General features: G+C 56.2%; 5 protein-coding genes across 5 annotated transcripts; 3 read left to right on the top strand and 2 right to left on the bottom strand.

Moving 5' to 3' along the window:
• Nucleotides 1–7: 7 nt before the first annotated feature.
• Nucleotides 8–2,985, bottom strand: BAUCODRAFT_157940 (uncharacterized protein; the record flags this gene model as incomplete). Its single annotated transcript, XM_007680062.1, has 2 exons — nt 8–2,527; nt 2,602–2,985. The coding sequence occupies 2 exons, from the start codon at nt 2,983–2,985 to the stop codon at nt 92–94; spliced, it is 2,820 nt and encodes a 939-aa protein (XP_007678252.1). The 3' UTR covers nt 8–91.
• A 231-nt stretch (nt 2,986–3,216) lies between these two features.
• BAUCODRAFT_123954 (uncharacterized protein) lies at nt 3,217–6,645 on the top strand (the record flags this gene model as incomplete). Its single annotated transcript, XM_007680061.1, has 2 exons — nt 3,217–6,218; nt 6,273–6,645. 2 exons carry the CDS (start codon nt 3,217–3,219, stop codon nt 6,643–6,645), a joined length of 3,375 nt encoding a protein of 1,124 aa, XP_007678251.1.
• Nucleotides 6,646–7,341: 696 nt separating this feature from the next.
• BAUCODRAFT_73385 (uncharacterized protein) lies at nt 7,342–8,634 on the top strand (the record flags this gene model as incomplete). The annotated part of the gene is made up of 1 exon (XM_007679981.1): nt 7,342–8,634. The coding sequence occupies one exon, from the start codon at nt 7,342–7,344 to the stop codon at nt 8,632–8,634; it is 1,293 nt and encodes a 430-aa protein (XP_007678171.1).
• A 181-nt stretch (nt 8,635–8,815) lies between these two features.
• Nucleotides 8,816–10,750, top strand: BAUCODRAFT_35497 (uncharacterized protein). The gene has a single exon (XM_007679786.1). It carries the CDS (start codon nt 8,980–8,982, stop codon nt 10,714–10,716), a length of 1,737 nt encoding a protein of 578 aa, XP_007677976.1. The 5' UTR covers nt 8,816–8,979; the 3' UTR covers nt 10,717–10,750.
• A 526-nt stretch (nt 10,751–11,276) lies between these two features.
• Nucleotides 11,277–13,443, bottom strand: BAUCODRAFT_74206 (uncharacterized protein; the record flags this gene model as incomplete). Its single annotated transcript, XM_007680045.1, has 2 exons — nt 11,277–11,447; nt 11,506–13,443. The coding sequence occupies 2 exons, from the start codon at nt 13,441–13,443 to the stop codon at nt 11,277–11,279; spliced, it is 2,109 nt and encodes a 702-aa protein (XP_007678235.1).
• Nucleotides 13,444–13,639: the final 196 nt, after the last annotated feature.

Here is a 13,639-nt window from a genome sequence, read left to right as displayed (position 1 = left end):
TATTGCTGCCTGCCAAATGCATTCCAAACCGCAGCGGTTTGGCACGGTGTTCTGATGAACGCATTATAGAGTGGGCATTAACGTTAACGTCTCATACAACAGTCCACCTGGCAAGCCTGCCCACCCGATCCCCAGCATTCCTCACAACCACCACCCTCCCCTCACCTTCCCAATCCCTCCTCGCCTCCTCCATCACTCTCTCTATCAACACATTCCCAATGCCCGTCCCCTGTCCCTGTTCCAAATTAAAGTTGCCAGTCGTAACAAACCCTATCAAGTCCTCCTCGACTGGGCAGGCCGGATACTCGTCCTCTCCCGCTTTTGGCAGTTCGAGGAGGCTCTGCGCCAGTCGTTCTTGGACAACGTGCGGTGGCGCATCTTTTGGTAAGCGAGGAAGGCTCTGCTTTGGTCCCTGCGTGAGTTGCTTGCGAGGTTTGTAGGTTGGGAGAAGGGCGAGCCATTGCTTGCGCAGCTTGACGTTGGAAATGGCGGAAGGGAGACGGTAGATGCGGGCGCAGGCTTGTGAAACGCCGCGCGTTAGAAGAGCGAGGCGGACCGTTGTTAATGTAGTGACCAAGTTACGCGGTGGCGGAAGTGCTGTATCGGAGGCTTCGAGAAGGGCGCGAGCTTGCGCTGCGGGTAGCTGTGTGAGCTCAGTCGGCCTTAGCGGTGCTGACTTGAGCTGTTTCGCTGCCGTATCCTCGCCGTTGTCTTTCTTACTGCCCTGTGCAGCGTTCGCCTGCTCGGCATTTTCAGCTGCATCCTGACCCTTCTCAACCGCAGCCTCTGGCGCAGGGGAACCAGCAAGCAGCCTCTCCCAATCACAAGCCCATCCTACACCCATCTCACCCTTCTTCCCACCACCAAGCTCAACCTTTTCCCAACTCACTCTCTTTCCCTTTGGCTTCCGTCTCCACTCCTCCTCCCTCCGCCTCCGCTCCTGCATCTCCCACTCCCAGCCCGCCTTCGTGCCGGGAAAGTCCACGGGGAACATGGGCACTCCAGCCTCGAAAGCGAGCTGCCTTCTCTGACTCAACCCACCGAAGCGCGGCTGCTGGCCAGTCGAGAGCGGGTAGTACATGATGCTGTACCAGATGGGCTGGATGCACTTCCATGGTGCAAGGAGGGTCCAGGTGGAGGATGCCGGCGATGTATCGCGTGACCTACCAGCGTGTGCAGATGCGGTGGAGGTGTACAGTAGGACCGGTATGCGTGGGTCTTTCGCCAGCGCTTCTGGATACTGTCCTGGTAACGCGAGCGACTTGCGGCGATTGATCGCTTTCTGACTTGGTAAGGCCGCGCTCGCGATCAGCCTAGCTTTGCGGTCAAAGACTTGTGATGGCCTCAGAGCGACCTCGACAGGCCAGCTTGCGATCAGCTCCAGAAGCTTGTGCTGTTCAGCGTCGGTCTTGGGTAAGTTGATGGTACGTGGTGGATGATGCAGCCTCGGGTCCTGCACGTCGAGGCTAAGCAGCGCGCTCCGCGGCAACATGGCCGGGTTATTCAAACCTGCAAGCGCAGTCCATGTCTGTCCGACCGTTGGCGTGTTCGGCTCGCTATCGATCTGCATTGCTTCACCTCCGTCAGGCTGAGCTTGGCCGCTTGCAGGTTCCGGCGGTTCCGGCGACGGCCACAGTGCACCCAGCAACGCCTCCGTAGCCCCAGGTCCAGTGATATCGATACTGCCAATGTCAAACCGCAGGTCCTCGACGCTGACTTGTGGCTTTGACACCTTGCCCAAGCGCAACACTTCCTCCCAAAGCTGGTAGAAGGCAGAAGGATGTACACGCACGAGCAACTTTCGCTTCTGCTTTTCTTCTTCGACACTCTTGGAGACGGAGTCGGCAGACGGCACACACCATACTAGAGTGACAGGCGCAATCAACTCATGTGGCTGCACTCGCATGTACACGAACGTTTCAAGCACTCTTGCGCCAGCTCTCCACTTCTCGCCCTGCCTACCATTGAGCGCCTCCGACGCAACACCAAGTGCCTTCAACAAACCAAGGATGCTGTCAAGTCGACCCTGCAAGCCGATGGTCGACATGTAGCTCATATCCCAAGCTACAGCGCCGCGTTCATGGCTCGCTCGATGAGTTGGGCGGTAACTCTTGGCTGTCGGCGACAGTGGTATACAGAAACGCCACATCGGCGTAGATGGTGGGGTCATATGTGCTCGTTTGGCGTGGAAGAGGTGAGTTGGCAGCCACGACTTGTAGATCTGGCGCTTGCGGAACTTGGCTTTGGGTACTGGCGGTGAAGCTAGAGCTGCTTTCTTGACCTTGGGCGGCCGAGATTTGACTGCTGTCGATGACTGTGCTGGCTTTGCATCGTCTGGCTTCTTCTTATCCGCTGGCGGCGCATTAGGATCAATAACCGTGACGCTCTCTGCTTTGGCCTTTTCTTTCTCGGCCTTTTTCTTGGCACCCAAAGCTCGCAGCCTTTTCGCAGTCTCCAGCCGCAAGCGCATATGCCTTGTCGGCTTTCGTTTATTTGCCGTTACAGTAGGAGTGTTGTCTTCAGCCATCTATAACCGACCCGGTTAGTCCCCTGCACAAGCCAACATCTCAACGAGTACCCACCTTCACAGCAACAACATACCTCCTTCTTCGCCCTCTCACGCAGCCTTTTAGGCACCTTTTTGACATTGTGGCTAGCCGTACGCCTTCTTAAGTCCTTCGGTACCTGTTGGAACGCCCTTCGATTGAGGGCCTTCTTGCTACGCGTCAACCCTTCCTCCAGCGCTCGAATCTCGTACTCCCGCGCCCGCACGAACTTGTCCAGGTCCAGCTCGCCATTCTTGAAGGCTTTACCTGTCGTTTGGGTTGCCAAAGTGCGTGCATCGCGTTGCTTGGCGCGATGGTCCGGTCGATGGCTGTTCTTAGGTCGCTTGTTGGGTCCGTTGGATGGTAAAGACGGCACGTCTTTACGCTTCTTCGATGGCAGTTGACCTGGAGTGAGCGCCGACGGTCCGCCGTGTGCCATCTTCAAGGTATAGTAAAGATTGACTGCATTTCTAAATCACGATACAACCACGACGGCAGGTGATCGCATGTGTATTGGGGAGGTTTGCCGAGCGGTGACAGCGGAGACTCCCGTACGCTAAGACGTGACAGTGATAGCGCGTCTTGGTGGAGAGCGCGACGCGACTTGATTTGTTCGCAACGTCTAAGATTCACTCGGTACAGCGACAGCGCAGAGCCTCATACCGTCGCCATGTCGTCGCCGTCCGTGACGCCACGTAGGCGTAGGCGCGATGAGGTGGTTGATGATGCTGTCGACGACGAGGCCTACTCGGCAGGCTCAAAGAAGCGCACACGTCTGCACGATCACTCCGAAGAAGGCTCACAATCACCAGACGAACCACTACTACCGGATAACTACCGCCGCTCGCCCAAAGGGAAAGAGCAGCGACAATCCACTCGCAAGCATCAACCCGGATCAATCGTACGCGTCACCCTTACCAACTTCGTCACATATACCAAAGCCGAGTTCAATCCAGGTCCGAATCTGAACATGATTATAGGGCCAAACGGCACTGGCAAGAGTACCCTCGTATGCGCCATCTGTCTCGGTCTAGGCTGGAGTCCAAACCATCTCGGACGTGCCAAGGACTCCGGCGAATTTGTCAAGCACGGCGCGGATACGGCTGTGATTGAGATTGAGTTGGCCGCCAACCCGAAGAAGCATGCTGAGAACCCCGTCGTCACCACGAAGATCACGCGTGCTGGTAACAAGACTGAGTTCATGCTGAACCGCAGGAAGGCGACAAAGAAGGAAGTGGAAAAGCTCATGCGAAGCTTCTCTATCCAAGTGGACAACCTCTGCCAGTTCTTGCCGCAAGATCGTGTCGTTGAGTTTGCTGCACTGTCGCCAGTCAATTTGCTTGCACACACTCAGCGTGCAGCCGCCCCGCCGCAGATGTCCGATTGGCACGAGCATCTTAAGGGCATGCGTAAGGAGCAGAAAGCAAAACAGAGCGAACAGCAGACGTTGATCGACGACGTGAAGAGCAAAGAGCACCGCCAGAAAGCGCAGCAGCATCAAGTGGAGCAACTACGCGCGCGCTCCGAACTACAAGCGCGGATCAACGCGCTGGAGAAGCTACGACCGTTCCCGCAATACAGAGCAGCCAAGGACCGCTACACAGAAGCCAAAGCACACAAGAAACATGCCGAGAAGGAGCTTGCTCGACTGCAACGCCAAGTAGAGCCCAACCTGCAAGCGGAACGTGCGAAAGAAGCGTACTTCCAGCAAGTCGAAGCCGTCGCACTCAAGCGTGGGAAGCTGCTCGAGCGGTCTGACGCCGAGGCTAAGAAGAGGTTGGACGAGCTCACCGTCACGGACGGAGCGATCAGCGACAAGATCAAGCAGTCAGAGGCCGCCAAAGATGCGTGTAAGAATGCCAAGAGTAACCTACCTCAGCTCCAGCGCAACAAGACGCACATTGAACGTGCGATGGAGAATCCACCCGCTGAAGCGGACGTGGCTGCCTACAATGATCAGATCCGAGAGAAGATGCGCGACGTCCGGGACCGCAATGACAAGATGGATGAGCTCAAGCAGGAAGTAGCTAGTCTGCAGCAACGCGGTCAACAGCAGCAGAATATCCTTGACGATGCTCAGAGGGAGAAAGACAGTCTGCACACGCAAGCCGGCCAGCAAGCCAGTAAACTCAGAACAGCATCCAGGCAGGCATATCAAGCTTATCAGTGGATCCAGAATAACCGCAACCGCTTTAGCGGCGATGTCTACGGTCCACCTGCCGTAGAACTGGCTGCCAAGGACGTCCGCCACGCGGCTGCGATCGAGAGCGCAATCGGTCAGGGCGAAATGCTTGCCTTCACGGTGACGAGCCAGGCTGATTTCAACACTCTCAGCGACGAGCTGTACAAGCATCAAGGCCTCAGCGACATCAGCATACGTGTCTCGGGCCGTCCACTTGACCAATACAGGCCGCCCTGCTCGAATGAGCAGCTGCAGTCATATGGCCTGCAAGCTTGGATGGTCGACCTTGTCGAAGGTCCCGACGCTGTGCTTGCTATGTTGTGCGACAACCGCAGTCTCGCAGCCACTGCTTTCACCACTCGCGAGCTCACGAACGCGCAATTGGAAGCTTTGAAGGCGCCTAACAGTCCCATCACGTCCTGGATTACACCAACCGAGCAATACATCGTTACACGCCGCCGGGAGTACGGCGCGGCAGGCTTCTCGGTGCGGAATACCAACCTCCGTGCCGCTAGGTTCTTCACGGATGCGACCGTACCTCACAATGAGGATGCCGAGCTTGATCAGCGAGTAATCGCTGCTAGGCGAGAGATCGCCGAACTTGAGCGGCGGAGGCAGGCTCTCAAGGATGAATACAAAGAGGTTCATGAGCAGTGTGAAGCGTTCAGGCGTGAGGAGAAAGCGATCAAAGATGAGAAGGCCCAGAAGCAACAGGCAATCGCTGTCTTCAACGCCTTGCCGACGAGGTTGAACGGCGCGGTGAAGAAGCTCGATGAGGCCATGGCCATCATCAACAGTACTGCTGATGCTGAAAGAGTGATTGGCGATGAAATTGACAAATTGACGCTCGAGAAGGGTCAGAAGGCCATTGAGTTTGCCTTGACCGTGCATGCGCTACGTGACCTTAACGTTCAGCACATCGAAATACAAATCCTGGCAATTGAGGCGAAGTCGGACCATGAGCAGCTCCGAGCACGGACTGTGGAGGAGAGGAAGATGCTCGACGTGCAGGAGCGCGAGGTGGCGCGATTGACGCAGGAGGCAGCCGCGCTGCTTGCTGAAGGCAGGAGGTTACAGGCTGTTTGTACGGCTTTGAACGACACCCTTGATGATCAGGAGTTGACGGTCTGTGACGAGATCAAGGAATGGACTATGGACCAAATGGACACGGAGATCTCCTCCGTGCAAGCACGCCTCGACATGACTGGCGATGGTGGCAATCAGCATGTGCTCAAAGAGTATGAGGAGCGTGCGCGAAAGATTGAGAAAGCGCGAAGTAAGCTTGCTGATATTGAAGCCGAGCTGGAGCGCGTTGACGGACAGATTGCGGAGATTCGAACGCAGTGGGAGCCGCAACTCGACGAGCTAATTGCGCAGATAAGTGAAGCCTTCGCGGACAACTTCAGCAAGATCCAATGTGCGGGTGAGGTGGCGGTATACAAAGATGAGGACTTTGAGCAATGGGCCATCCAGATCAAGGTGAAGTTCCGGTACGCATACCGAACCCACTCGTTCATCCTTCTATCTTGCTAACACTTCCACAGAGAAAACGAACCCCTCTCCCTCCTCGACTCCCACCGCCAATCTGGCGGCGAGCGCGCCGTAAGCACCATCTTCTACCTCATGGCCCTGCAATCCCTTGCCCGCGCGCCCTTCCGTGTCGTCGACGAGATCAATCAGGGCATGGATCCGCGCAACGAGCGCCTCGTTCATTCGAGGATGGTGGATATTGCCTGCAACGAGGAGAGCGCGAGTCAGTATTTCCTCATCACGCCGAAGTTGTTGAACGGCTTAAGGTATCATGAGAGTATGAAAGTGCATTGTATTGCCAGTGGGGAGTACATGCCGGACGACTATCGGCAGATGGATTTTGGTACGCTGGCGAGGAGGGCAGTGGCGCTGAGGGCGGGCGGGTGAGAGAGCAAGGTCAGGACAATCAACATGCCGCCTACTCTTCCTTCGACTGCTGCGCGTCTGCCTTTCACTGGGCTTGCAAATGGAGCAATGGACGAAGTAGCATCACATGGACCATGGGACCGATCATCGCTTCTCGTAGGCGACACGAAGACCTAGATGGACACCAAAAGCGTAATTCCATGCACATAACGCTTGCACGCGTTCTCGGGGTTGGTATACTGGTGCTCGATCGTGAAGGCGTTGCAATGATGCCAAGCTCTAGCAGCACCTAGCGGCACTGTACATGGCAAAGCACAACGATCATCAGCAATAGGACTCAATTGTTCGCAAGTGAGTTCCGGGAGCTAAAGAGTACGAGGTTGAGTTTGTAATCACAGCCAACGGCTTCGGCGTGGCTTCATAAACTGAATACCCACAACGGCAGGCACGCAAAGGTCCAAGCGGAGACTTTCCGCCTTCCCTGCTCACCCCGCAACCTTCACCCGCATTGCCGGTTAGCCTGCATTCAGAACCCCGCCCAGGGACCCGCATTCTACCTGTACTGCCAGGCCGCTAGAGCTGTAAACAGTGCCTTCTTGAGGCTCGGCCCAACTGCCGATAAACCTGGGCGCACGAGGTGTTCGCTCCTCGCGGAGGCTGAGATCAGTACAAGATGGAGCCTCCGTTGCTGCTGGCTGTCCGCCATCAATCACAACCATGTCGAGCACACCCATCAAATCCGTCCTCATAGTAGGCGCCGGTCCCTCTGGTCTCCTCCTTGCCTTGCTCCTCGCCACTCTATCACCGCCCGTAAAGATCACAATCATTGACGCTGCACCGACTCTGAACGAAGCACCACGCGCTACCCATTACGGACCACCAGCCATTCAACTCTTCCGCAAAGCCGGGGTCTTGGCGGAAATCAGACGCGATGGCTACATGCCGGAGAAGATCTGCTGGCGCAAGCTGAATGGCGAAAGGTTAGCGGGCTATGATCGGAGTCTGCTGCATGACGGCGGCTTGGACGGGGATGGGTTGACTGTTTACTGGGTCGGCAGGCTGTGTAGGTTATTGGAAAGGGAGCTGAAATCGCGGACAGGGACGACGGTCAAGTGGGGACATAAGGTTGTTGATGTTAAGTCTGGGCTGAAGGTAGAAGACAAGGAGGTTACGGTTGTCGTGGAGGAGCCTGAAGGCAAAACTGTCGACTACTCGGCCGACTACATCGTTGGCTGTGACGGCGGCAACTCCACCATCCGGCGGTTGATGCACGGTCAACGCAACTTTCCTGGCTTCTCCTGGGATGTGCCAATCGTTGCCACGAACACTCTCATCGACCTAGACCAATTTGGTTGGGAAGACACGCAATTCATCATCGACCCCGTCCACTGGTATATGGCTGCACGGATAGGGCCACACCCAGACCCAAAACAGAACGTCTGGCGGATCAGTTACGGCGAGAAAGCCGGACTTACCAACGAGGAGCTGATGGAGCGGCAGGAGATGAAGTTCGAACAGATGCTTCCTGGGCACCCGAAACCGAGCGAGTACAAGATCTTGAATAAGAGTCCTTACCGAGTCCACCAGCGGTGTGTGGAGAAGATGCGAGTTGGACGCTTCCTTCTGGCAGCTGATGCGGCTCATCTCTGCAACCCATTCGGCGGCCTAGGACTCACGGGTGGTATTGTGGACATTGGAGCACTGTTTCAGTGCTTCGAGGGTATGCACAAGGGTCTGGCGGACGACAGTATACTGGACGTGTACTGCAGCGTGCAGCGGCAGAAATGGCATGAGATCATCAATCCGGTCTCGACAGGGAACATCACGAGAATGTTCAAGCAGGATCCGGACAAGGCGTTGGAGGAGGATGAGACGTTGAAGATGATCAAGAGGGCCGAGACGGATTTGGAGTTGTCAAAGCAGTTGCAGGCTATGGCGAATGAGTTGGTGTATGATTATACGAAGCATTACTCGAAAGCGGCGGGTGTTGAGGGGGCAGCGAGGCTGTAATGTAGAGAGCCCTGCGATCGAAGAGGCAGTGATATGTAGGCAATTGTGTGTACGCATTACGCGCAAAAGGAAGGCACACAAGCACGTGGCCTCTCGGATCCGCGCCATGCCAAGACAGAGCTCCGCGGCCGAGGCTCGTGACGCCGAGAGTGAAAGCTTGCTTGATCCTTGAAAGGTGCAGCACGTTAAGTCACCACCAACAACCACGCGACATTGCCCGTGCCGCTCCACGGGATATAGATTGAGGTCTTGCGTTGGTGAGATATGGCGCGCAGCTTCTGCTCGTCTCCATCCGACCCTCCTTGAGACCACCCACCACCCCGTACACTGCCTGATATGGTCGTCATGACTCGGCGCATCACCCGTACCGCGATCCAAATCGGTAGCTTCATTGTCATCGTCTTCCTCCTCATCTTCCTCGCCGACTCCCGCTACAAAGTCCTCCCCTCCTCCATCCACTCCGCCCTCCCTACCCACCACGCCGGGTCAGTCATAACCGACATCACCGTCACCTTCTGCTCCACCACCAACCCTTTCTCCACCTGCCGCCTCGACCCAGACAAATGGCATCGCATCGAGAAGGATCTGTACCTTCACTCGGGATGGGTGCGGAGCGCGTGGCTGCACGTCAAGAGGAAGAAGGAGGAAGAACTAAAGGCGGATGATCAGGTTGTCGTCGGCGTGAGGGTCGGCAGGCTTGATCCGGGCGTTGGTGAGGTCGGGCAGCATAATGAGAGGTGGGAGTCTCGACCCGGTGGGATCTGGCTGTTGAGGAGCAGTAAACGGCATGACAGCGACTCGGAGAAGGCTATCACGGGCGTTGATGTGTTGTTTGGAGCGGATGCTGTTGACCCACGGCCGAATTGGGTGCTGGCGCAAACTCCGCTGCTGTTGAGTACGAGTCCAGAGGTGCAGGTCGCGCGGCTGTCCACTAGGCATGGAACGCCGAGGACGGAGAAGGAGACGGTGCCGAGGGTGAACAAGGACGGGAAGTTCAAGATCTTGCAGATCTCGGACACGCACTTCTCGACCGGAACGGGAGTTTGTAGGGATGCCATTGGAGCGGACGGGCAACCCATCACGAACTGTGAAGCCGATCCACGGACAGAGGACTTCTTAGAGTCCGTCCTCGACGACGAGTTACCAGATCTCGTGGTGCTTTCCGGCGACCAAATCGAAGGCCCACTGGCACCAGATTCGCAATCCGCCCTCTTCAAAGCTGCCGCTCCGCTCATCGAGCGCAGCATCCCCTACGCCGCCATTTTCGGCAATCACGACAGCGAAGGCACTCACTCACTCTCCCGCTCAGCGCAGATGTCGCTCCTCCAAACCCTACCTTACTCCCTCTCCGAACCTGGTCCGGATGAGTTGGCGGGAGTGGGGAACTACTACGTCGAAGTCCTCGCACCTTCACCATCGACTCACTCCGCCATCACTGTCTACTTGCTCGACTCGCATGGTCTCAGCCCGGACGAGAAGCATTATAGGGGCTATGACTGGATTAAGCAGGATCAGATCGACTGGTTCCGGAGTACGAGTCAGGGATTGAAGAAAGCGCATGCAAAATATAGTCATATCCATCTTGATCTGGCATTCATCCACATCCCGCTGCCGGAGTATGCGGAGCACGGTGTCACGGTGACCGGGGGTACTTTCAAGGAGGGCGTCACTGCACCGGGGTTCAACAGTCATTTCTACGATGCGTTGGCGGAAGAGGGAGTGGTGGCGGTGGGGTGTGGGCACGATCATGTCAATGATTATTGTGCGCTGCGACCGTCACCTCTCGCTTCTACAACACCTGCGAAACGAGATGGAGTAGCTGCCTCCGAATCTGGCACGCTAGTATCACATCACAGCAAGAAACCCCGTCTAGGACCGTGGATGTGCTATGCCGGCGGCAGCGGCTTTGGCGGGTACGGAGGCTACGGTGGCTATCATCGGAGAGTGAGGGTTTGGGAGGTAGATACGGGGGCAGGTCGAGTTGTGACGTGGAAGCGGGTGGCATGTTGTGGGGAGGAGACCAAAAGGAGGGTGGACGAGTTGGTGTTGGTTGAGGGCGGCAGCGTGGTTGCGCCCGCGTAAGTGGAGTGGTAGGCTTGATGTGATTGTGACGGGTGAAAGCAGGGCTTGTGCTTGGATTTAGCGTAGGCGCTGTGGTGCTTAAAGGATAGGTCTGTGAAGGAAAAGTGCTTTTTTCTGGTCATTATTACTGCAGTCCTGCTCCGTTTGCGTCATACTACCATGCCGACCCAAAGCCTATATAAGCAGGACTTGGCGCACGTTGGCTGCATGAACGTCGCGTGCGTGGAGAGCTATCCGTTCGCCAAAGGTGAATTACAAAGACCGTTCCTGTATGAAACGGCGCCGGCCGCCGGGTGGCGACCTCAACCAGGCACTTTGTTATCGAAATTCGTGGTTCACACTCCGTCTTCGCGGTCAACTCTGTGGTCTCAACCCACCCGCCCTCAAGCGCGTGCAATGACTTAAGATGCAGCTATGCATATTGCAGCTATATGCAAAGAAGCGCAGCCACATAAACTGCGTATGTTGAGTGACGCGCCGGTTCCGCTCTAAACTGGACGTTAAGGCTCATCGTACTCCTTGCACGTACGCGATTCTGAGCTCCCTCAGAATTATTAGATCTACTCCCTCCTTTTCTTCCCCTCCTCCAAAACCCCCGAACCGCGCTCACTTCCGGCATTCCTGCGTCCGCCAATCAAGCGTCCGATAATCGGATCCTGATAGGCCTTGCTCAGCGTATCTTCGTACGCCTCAATCGCCCAAGCTGGCGTGTTGAGTTTGGGCCAGTTGACCTATGATGACGAATGAATAAGTATATTACACAGGGGGAGAACGGCAGGAAAGACTCACATAAAGACTTCCGAAACTCCACATAAACCTACCCGCATACCCCGCCACGCCCATACACATCAGTGTAAACAGCCGCAGCGGCCAGACTGTCGCATCCGGAAGTCGCGCAGTCGTGGCGCTGACGGTGACGAAGAAGACACAGAATCCCAGCACGTACGGCACGGCTTGGATTAATAGCGGTCTTCGATCCAAAAACTGCTGCCCTTGCCCCACGGCTGCGTGATCGGGTTGATAAGCCCCCAGGAAGAGGTCAAAGCCATCCTGTCTCGGTCCGTCGGTGAAGTTGTTGCGGATATATCGCGTTACGCTGTTGTTCAAGTCTTGTATGGCGCCGGCGCGCGTCCGGTTGCCGGTACGCGTGAAATCGGTCTTCAGCGCTCCCGTGCCGGAATAAGATCTTGAGACTACGTCTGCGTTATCGGCCCAGATGTTGCGGAAGAGGTGCTCAAATGTATGATCTTCCTGCGCGGTTTCGCCCGCTTTCAATATGCCGAGGTCGGTCAGTTGACGGGTCAGCGTCCACCGACCCAGCATTGACTGCACGACGTTGGTGCGGTCGAGGCAGTCCATACAGTTTGTTCGCACGACGGCGGTTTGCTTGCGTCGGACGTCAATGGAGCCAGTGGGAGTATCGATGCCGTGGAAGTAGCCACCCGCCAACAATCCGTCGCGGAGCTGGTCGAGAAGGAGTTGGGCACGATGCCATTTCAGGCCTTTAGTTTCGTTGTGGAAGTCGAAGTAGATGTAGTGTAGGTGGTCGTACCAGCCACGTTTGTCTGCAGAGTCTATCACGTTGAAGCGTTCATTCGTTCGACGGTCGCCTTCTTGTTGCTCGGTGGGAGAGGACTGCAAGATCTTGACGACTTGTTCATAGGCGTCTTTCACTCGCATCTCGCGCCCTTTTTGGTTGACAAGGTTCACCATATAGTTCTCCCCGTACAGCCGGATCTGTTCGTCGAAGTGCCGTTTGGCTGCGCTAGTGGCAGATTCGACGCCGCGGATTTGGAGGCGGGGGGTGTAGTGGAGCGTGTTGACTTCGGCCCAGAACACGGGGACGCTGCCACGGGTTTGCACGTAAGATAAGACTTGAGTGTCTCTGCCACCGCCGATGGGCTTGCCATTGGAGAAGCCTTGGTCGCCCGCGAAGCTAGTAAGACCGGCGGAGGCGCTGTCATTAAGGATGATGGACTGTTCTGTTTCGTTGAAGTTGGAGACATGGCCTTCTTCGTCCAAGCCCCGAGACAGATATCGAGTTCCAGCTCGGTGGCGGGATCGGCGGGTGATGAGGACGAAAGTTAGTGAGTGGCCCTTGATGGAGGTGTTGGTGATACTCATCATGCCGAACATGATGGGCAAGATGTACGCGTCCGCGGCCGGATGCGGAGAGGATGTCATGGACAGACGGCCGGAAGCCTTGCCTTCCCGGAAGTCGATGAGCGAACTACACACGAATCGATTCCAGAAGAAGCGGTCGTCCGCCCGCTGCCATAATGGCTGGGACAGATCACACTGTGCCTGTCGTTGGAAGGAGTTGGTCAGGTCAAAAGAGTAGGAGAAGTACATCGGTCCCGACTTGATCTGCATTTGCAGATACTTTAGGTAGGTCTCCTCCTCGACATCCTTTACAGTCCGTTCTCGCAAGGGTAGGAACTCGGTCGAGACGACTTTGTAGATTTGGTGGCCTTTTAGTCGGCCGACAGGCGTGGATTTGGAGATGATAATGACATAGCTGTCAAGGCGGAGTTTGATGATGCCAAGGATCCCGGAGATGCTGGACACGCGGTTTCCGCCTGTGAGCTTGCCATCGTTGAGGCGGAGATCACCCGAAGGTCGGTCGACTACTAGGGTGGGAGCGTTGGGGGAGGAGGGTGAGGAGAAAGCATAGTACGTGGAGGAGGCGTGGACGTTGATGTCGCGGAAAGGGAGGGTGGCGGTCATGGTTCCGCTCCAGAAATGATGGGGTTTAAAACACTCTTATTGCATCGTGGCGGTAATGGTCCTCTTCTAGGCGTCCAGATGCATGAAAGGGAGTAGTTCCTCGTCGTGCCTACTGCGTTTAGGATGATTTCAAGGTGAAATAGTATACAGCGCCAGTGACGCAAGCCCGAAGCAAGCCACGCAGCGGCAACAGCCG

This window comes from Baudoinia panamericana, assembly GCF_000338955.1.
Source record: "Baudoinia panamericana UAMH 10762 unplaced genomic scaffold BAUCOscaffold_9, whole genome shotgun sequence".
NCBI classification, from domain to species: Eukaryota; Fungi; Ascomycota; class Dothideomycetes; order Mycosphaerellales; family Teratosphaeriaceae; genus Baudoinia; species Baudoinia panamericana.
Note: the sequence above shows the minus strand (reverse complement) of the source record. Positions and strands in the feature narration are given on the sequence as shown.

Excerpts from the sequence above, each read along its gene's own strand:
- BAUCODRAFT_35497 (XM_007679786.1), top strand. The coding sequence starts at position 8,980 with ATGACTCGGCGCATCACCCGTACCGCGATCCAAATCGGTAGCTTCATT.